General features: G+C 41.5%; 1 protein-coding gene across 1 annotated transcript; it reads right to left on the reverse strand.

Moving 5' to 3' along the window:
• Positions 1-6,390: 6,390 nt before the first annotated feature.
• On the reverse strand, positions 6,391-7,287 carry LOC147406092 (uncharacterized). The gene has a single exon (XM_086432489.1). It carries the CDS (start codon positions 7,285-7,287, stop codon positions 6,391-6,393), a length of 897 nt encoding a protein of 298 aa, XP_086288615.1.
• Positions 7,288-7,629: the final 342 nt, after the last annotated feature.

Below are 7,629 nucleotides of genomic sequence, written 5' to 3' on the forward strand. Positions count from 1 at the left end.
AAAAGACAAACCTAAAATCTATACAACTTTGCCCCTTTGGACATTACAACTTTGCTTTCAAGGGCTAAAAAAAAAGAAAAAGATTACAAGATACCCAAGGGTTGATACATTTTGACATTTGTGTCCTATGCCTCTAATCGTATTTTGATGCATGCGGCTATAGGTGGTTTGAGGTTACTCAATCTTCAAACCTCCATGCACATTGGAATGTACACTTCTTAGGTTGGTGATTGAGGTGGATGTTCTCCTCCCCGCCTCCTCAAATGAACGATCTAGGGGGCTTGAGAGTACCGGCATCTGGGGTTAGATTTTAAAATAGGAGAAGATGATTTGTGCAATGATCTATGAATCGAATGTGCACAAGTGCATTACAAATATGTATCAACCCTTGTAACTTTGAATCAAAACAAGTAAAAAAATAAATATTACATGCACTCCCACAAAGAAAGGAAAACAATAAAGACAATGGAGTCAATCAATAAACAAACATGTTAGAAACAAAAGTAAGAACAAGAAAGAAAGTTGGATATTTTTTAAAGAACAATAAATGACCAAATAAAATCGGTTTGGACCCACTCTTCCCCAGTGGAGTCCCCAAGGTGTAGACATGAAATGTTCACAATGAACCTCAATGCTACATTGTTTGGAGTCGGCACCATTCTTTTTTGGAAATGGGTGTGAATGGGTACCCGAATCAATTTTTTTGAAAACCTTTTTTTCCATGGCATTGTAGTAACTCTCATGTGTTAGAAAGGGAAAAATCTACCTAAGATCTAGGTAAGGAGGTCCGGTTAGAGGATGGGGAAGGTGTTAGGTACCCCATCCTCTCCACCAAAGGTGGTTACCTTGCTTGGTCATTTTATCTTGTAAAAAAACTTAAGAAAAAAATACTAAAATGCATGAGAATGCATGATAAGGGTGGTGTGTGCATTGGAGTGAAATGTCCTCTTAACAAAGGATTTTGATTTCAACATGACATTAAGGGCATTCTATGTAAATAACTTATAAAACAATGGTGGAAGTGTATTTTTGAAATGGACCAATAGGAGAACAAAAGTACTTTTGGGAGGGTGAATAGGAGAATGAAATGTGTAAAGGTGAAGTGGTAGGTGAAAAGTAGACCTTGGTTCATTTGTAAATAACTCATAAAGCAATGGTGAAAGTGTGTTTTTGAAATGGACCAATGGGAGAACTTCATGTATGTACTTGAAGATTCTCACCTTTTGAGGGTATGATTGGAAGTTCTCTCACCTTTATGGATTATCAAAAACCAAATAACCTTTTTGGTTTGACTAAACTTTTTGAGAAAGGCATTTTTGAGTTTTCACAAAGAGGAAGTTAACTCTCTAATTAGATGATGCATTGGGTATTGGGGGCTTATGAGATATCAACATGTGTCATCTTGTGAAGGGTATGAGAGAATGGGTTTGGAGTGGACTTGGTGTTGGGCTTGGGTTTGGGTTAGGATTGGACTTGGGTTTGGGCTTAGGATGGACTTGGTTTGGGGTCGGGATATGGACTTGGGATAGGGTATGAGTGATGGATATGGGTTTAAAGTGGATTAGGGATAAGGTATGGGCATGCAATGATATGAGATGCAATAAGTGTTCATGTATGCATGAATAATGATGTCAAGTGGCAATGCGGGTCCATTTAGAGGTTTAAGTCTAATTCGGAATCAATTCGAGGAAATTTAGATTTTTCTAATGGGTTCGTGCAAATTGGGGTGTCTACAATAGATAAACAAAAAATCACAATCTCTAACCTTTGCCTTTAAGTCTTTAATATCCCTAATATTTCTTTCGGTATACCAAGGAGGAGTGATTTGTCCCTTCAGAGCTTCCACTGCAACCTTTGAATCCGATACCACTTTAATGGCTTGCCCTCCTAGCTTCACAACCCTTTCTAGGCCCATGTGGATAGCGTGGAACTCATGTATTAGCATGGATCTTCCTCTCACCCCTTTTGCCGCCGCCCATATAATGTTTCCATTATGGTCACGTATTATAGCACCCATTCCCCCTACATTTCCTCTTAATGAGCCATCACAGTTAATCATCCACCATTGCCTCGGAGGGGGGATCCATCTGCATTTTTTTGGAATTGCCAGTCTAAAATTTGCTTCTATGGCCCACGACTCAAGAAACTCCTATTGAAGCTCGAATCCTCCACCACAGTATCCTCTCCGCTGAACCTTCTTCTCACATCTTGGACAATGACTTGCACTAGCACGTCCTCATTGGATTTCTTATTCTTAAAAATTCTCTTGCATCTCTCCTTCCATATGTGGTAGACAAAGGTACTAAAAGAGGCTCGCTTGATCTTCGTGGAAAGCTCCCTGCCCTTGAAGTTATTGATCATCCAGTCCAATTCTTGAGCCCACGGCTTTATTGCTCTAGTTATAAGAGACTTTTTGAGAACCTTTTTCCAAACATCTCTTGCAAACCTGCAGCACATAAACATATGCTCTATGTACTCATTGCTGTTATTGCAAAAGGAACAAATCGAGCTTGATGTGATGTGCCTAGATCACAACCAATCTTGCTTCTTTAGGCTACCCAAAACAGCCATCCACAGCGTGAATCTGTGTTTTGGAATGGCTTTCTTACACCATACCAACTCCCGCCATCCAACCCTTTGACCATGATTCAATTGGTGATCATAAGCCGAAGAGATTGTGAAAATACCAGTCGAACTGCCTACCCACCTGACCTTATCGTCATCTTTAGCATCAATCTCAATACTGTCCAGGTCTGCCCATATGTGTTCTAAGGCTCTTACCGTGCGGTATGGAGGATTCCACTGTCCATTTTGAATAATAATGCTCACCTTAGCTCTAAGATTCATTCTTGAGTCATAACGGAGCTCACTAGGGAACTGATTCACAAGGATACCTTCTGGGTGCCACAGCTCAGTCCATAGCTTTGTTGCTGTTCCATTACCTATCTGATGTTTGATCAGCCCTTCCGCTCCTTCTCTTGAGTTTAGGATCTTCTTCCAAGACCATGAGCATTGAGTTGGGCATTTCAAAGTCCAAAAACTTCGATCTTTGATGAGATTTTGGTTCACCCACCTAACCCACAGACTGTCCTGATTTGAGGCAAGACTCCACACATGGCGTAAAATGGCAGCTTTGTTCCAGGCTTCTTGGTTACGCAGCCCAAGACCCCCCTCCTGCTTATGTTTGCAAATTTGAGCCCAGCTAATGGGTTGCATTTTGGTTGAGCCATCATTCCCTGCCCGTAAGAATTTCCCACAAATCTGACCCATTTCCTTCCATACTCGCTTGGGGAGGATGAACAAACTAGCCCAATAGAAGGCCATACTGTTCATAATCGATTGAATGAGCTCCACTTTCCCTGCATATGACAGGAATCTTCCTTTCCAACCTTGAACACGTGCACAAATCTTCTCAATCAGCTGGTGACAATCCTCATATGACAGTCTTTTTGAAGTCAATGGAACTCCCAAGTATCTCATCGGCATCATACTCTCCTTGCATCCCACAATTCTTAGAATGGTATCTTTGGTGACAACATTTGTGCCCGTAAAGAAGATTCTACTTTTCGATGGGTTCATCTCCAGCCCTGTCATATCTTTGAATTGCTTTAGAGTTGAGCAAATGGATCTCGCTGACCTGGGAGAACTTTTAAACATAACTAATAAATCGTCAGCAAAACATAAATGAGAGATCTGAGGGTTACGACACCTAGGATGGAGCTCCAAGTTATTGCTCTCTACTTCCATGACTAAGAGAGTCAATAGCACTTCCATGATCATCACAAAAAGAGAAGGGGATAGAGGATCTCCCTAGCGGAGACCTCTCTTCCCTAAGAAATAACCCTTCAAGGACCCATTGATGGACACCGAGAATCTGGTGGACGTGATACAGCTTCTAACCCATTATATGAAAATTTGCGGGAAGTTGAACAATTTTAAACACTGTAGCACTGCCTCCCATTTAACTGTGTCATAAGCCTTCCTAAGATCAATCTTTGCAACCGCTTTAGGCGACCCTTTATCTAAGTGGAAACTCCTAATAATCTCGTGAGATAGAAGAATGTTGTTCGCAATCTTTCTGTTAAGGATGAAAGCACTTTGATTTGGAGTGAGTATCTGGGGCATCACCTCTTTAAGCCTGTTGGTCAGAATTTTGGAGATACACTTGTAGAGGACGTTGCAGCAAGAAATCGGGTGATAATCATCCAAGGAGCTCGGCATTGGGACCTTCTGGATAAGAGAGTTGGCTATGGAGTTCAGTTCTTTAATCAGACCCCCTTTCTTGAAAAAGCCTTTAATTGCCAAGGTAACTTCCTTCCCTACAATGCTCCAAGCTTTGTGGAAAAAACCCGCAGAAAAGCCATCAAGGCCTGGAGCTTTATCTCCATCAAATCTCCATACGGCTTCCTTGATCTCCTTGTCTAAGACCTGCCTTGCCAGCCTGACCCTCTGGTCGATTGTTAGGATCTTACTGAATTCAAAGTCCCAGTTCCTATGCTGAAAACTATCATCGTCCTTTCCTAAAATGTCTTTGAAGTGCTCCACAACTTCTTCTTCAATGAGATCTTCATTCTCAACTATTTGGCCGTCTTTCTTCTTCAATCTGGTAATACCACTCCTCGATCTCCTGACCTTTAAAGATTGATGAAAGAAAGAAGTATTGCTGTCCCCAAGTTTCAGCCAGCTCACTCTAGACTGCTGTCTGAAGCCCTGTTCGTCATGTCTAGCTAGGGTGGCATACTCACGGACAACAACTTTCTCCCTTAGAGCGAGCTGGACATTTAGAGGCTCTGTTTGAATTTTGTTTTGCACTTCATCCAGCTCTACTTTGGCTTTCGAAACTCTCATGGAAATGTTCCCAAACTTTTGTCTACTCCACTACTTAAGTTCTCCTTTGAGAAGCTTCAGCCTTTTAATAACTCTAAACATCGGGTTTCCTTCCACTTTGATGTCCCACACTTTCCTAACAACAGGAAGGAACTGCTCATCTTTCACCCAAAAATTGAAGAACTTGAAAGATCTAACAGCTGCCTTTCTAATTCTCAGCATGTCCAAAAGGATTGGACCGTGGTTAGAGATCCCACTAGGGAGGAATTCCGCTTGAACTTTCAAGAAAACATCAATCCATTCAGGATTCCCCATGGCTCTATCTATCTTCGAAACTATCCTGCCTTCATTTTGTTTGTTGCACCAAGTAAATCTGCAGCCCACAGCCTTTAAGTCTAGCAAACCAGCCACGTCCAAGCATTGCCTAGCTTCCTCACCTCCATATCTTTACACAGATTTGCCCCCCACCTTTTCATCACTATGCAACACCACATTAAAATCACCCAGAACTCCCCAAGGAGCTCTCATATTGCTACTAATATATTCCATGTCAGACCAAAGCTCCTTCCTTCGTCTCCCACAGTTAGACCCATAAACGAAAGATAGAAAAAAACCTTGGCAATCTTTTCTATCCACATACACATGAATGATCTGGCTTGACATGTGTAAGACCCTCAAGCTAACTATTTCTTTGTTCCAAACCACCCAAATCCTTCCCCCAATGCTATGATTATAGTTGTCACAAACAGCCCAAGTTGGGCTTAAGTTCCTAAGGATGCTTCTTGATTCACCTTCTTGACTCTTGTTTCCACTATGCACATAATGGCTAATTTGTACTTAACTATTAATTTCCTTACTTCTGCCTGCTTTAGAGGGTCATTGAGACCCTTAATATTCTAGAAAGAAATAGACATTAAACACCTTGCTCAGTTTCCTGGGTCCCATCGCCTGTGGCAGCCTTACTATGGTCGCCTGATGTCTGTTTTGTTGCTGTCCCCATAGTAAACAATGCCTCCCTTTTGCTGAGGATATCCCTGATGGATCCCATAGAGCTCTTGACTCTCTTTTTCTTCTCATCCACCACCACATTCCTAGCTTTAAATTCTTCACTAGTTTCATCATCATGCAACGCACTGAATCTGTTACTCTTAGCTACTGTCTGGCTATTCTTCTTTTTACCCTGCACCTCATGGCTGATGCAACTTCCTTTCCCTGCTGGGCTGATCTCCCTAGTCATTATCCCTTTGCTATGGGTGAAAGTGTTGCCCTCATCCAAATTGGCCCTTGGATCTAAACTCTCTATCAAATTTTCACTCCCCACGGGCATCCCTTTACTGTCTTCTTCCTCACTGACTTGTTGATCTACTTTACCCTTTCCTTTCTTCTTCTCTACTGTTTCCCATTTTCCTTCCTCCTGCTCCATATAGTTGACACCTTCTGAGGTTTTCTCCCTCCCATTAGTCCTTTCTAAGGCAGCCATATTGTTGATGTCTTCTGAAGCTTTCTCCTTCCCATTTATCCTCTCTGGTATTGCTTTCCATTCCTTCTTAGTTTTTGGCATCGTCACTGGGCATTTGGCATCATAGTGACCAAAATCTTACAATGTGAGCACTTTGGTGGCATCCAATCACACACCACCTTAACCTCAGCCTCCTTATTTTCTCCCATGTTGATGTAGATTGTGTTCGGGATCTCCTTTTCAGCATTTATCTCAATGCACACCCTTGCATAAGAAAGCCGTGATAAATTCTCAGTAGCATTATCCAGATATAATGGTCTTCCCACACCACTTGCCACAATCCCTAAACTTGTAGGGGTCAAAAATTGCTTTGGTAGATTCAGGAACCTCACCCAAACTGGTATAATTGATTCCTCTTTCTTATTTAGTTCAATATAGGGCTCCCACACTCTTAAGACTAATTTTCCACCAATGAACCATGGCCCTTTCTGCAGAACCTCTTCTTTGTCTTGTTCGTCACTGAACTTAAAGAAGAAAAGTCGATTATCATCTGAAAACACTTGGAGGTTTCCCCTTGTCTTCCAAAGTTTTTCCACAGTCCCTTTAACTACACTAAAAGGGAGTTTACTATTGAGAAAGTGTCTGACCAGGTTGTTTTCCCATAGAGCCTCCCCTTCTTCCTTGGCTGAAGTGGGAATATTGACAAACACCTTACCTCCTCGGTTCTTTGGCTCTGAAAATGTTAATTTCCTAATGCCCTTCCCTGATACAGCGTTCCCTACCACACCAGCCCATGATTTGGTGCCATCTACCCCATTTCCTTTTGTTGGTTTACCTCTGTCAGAGTCTCTCCCCACCGAGTTTTTCCCAATGTTCCCCTTCTTAATACCATACCCTTGCTGCTCCCCATTTGGTCTTCCAATTATCACCCCACATTCTGTCTCAAGGCATATACCCACAGCATCGTTGAAAGCTTGATTTTTCCCATTGCTATCAACCATCTTTTCCCCATTAAATCTGAGCGAGTAAGGCTCCATTAAAGGACTCGAATTCTCTTTTTACTTGAAAGAATCTCAAAGTAATTGGGGTTTTTTCCTTCCTTTCTTCTTCTTCTATGTTTTCTTCTTAAGTTCTTCTTGTGTCCTCAGTAAAGTATGAAAATATGTTTTTTTAGTAATGTGAAAATAGAGTTGAAGAGAGTTGAGAGTAGAAAGGTAAGTTGAGATTAGATTTTTTAAACCGAAGACTTGGGTGCTCATTTTGTAAGGTAAGTATTTATAGGTGTGGGAGATTATTTTTGAGGGTAAAATGAGGTGAAAAGATAGAAGAGTAAAAGAATGACA

Source organism: Akebia trifoliata, chromosome 3 (assembly GCF_017979445.1).
Source record: "Akebia trifoliata isolate Shusen 1 chromosome 3, ASM1797944v1, whole genome shotgun sequence".
In the NCBI taxonomy this organism is placed as follows: Eukaryota; Viridiplantae; Streptophyta; class Magnoliopsida; order Ranunculales; family Lardizabalaceae; genus Akebia; species Akebia trifoliata.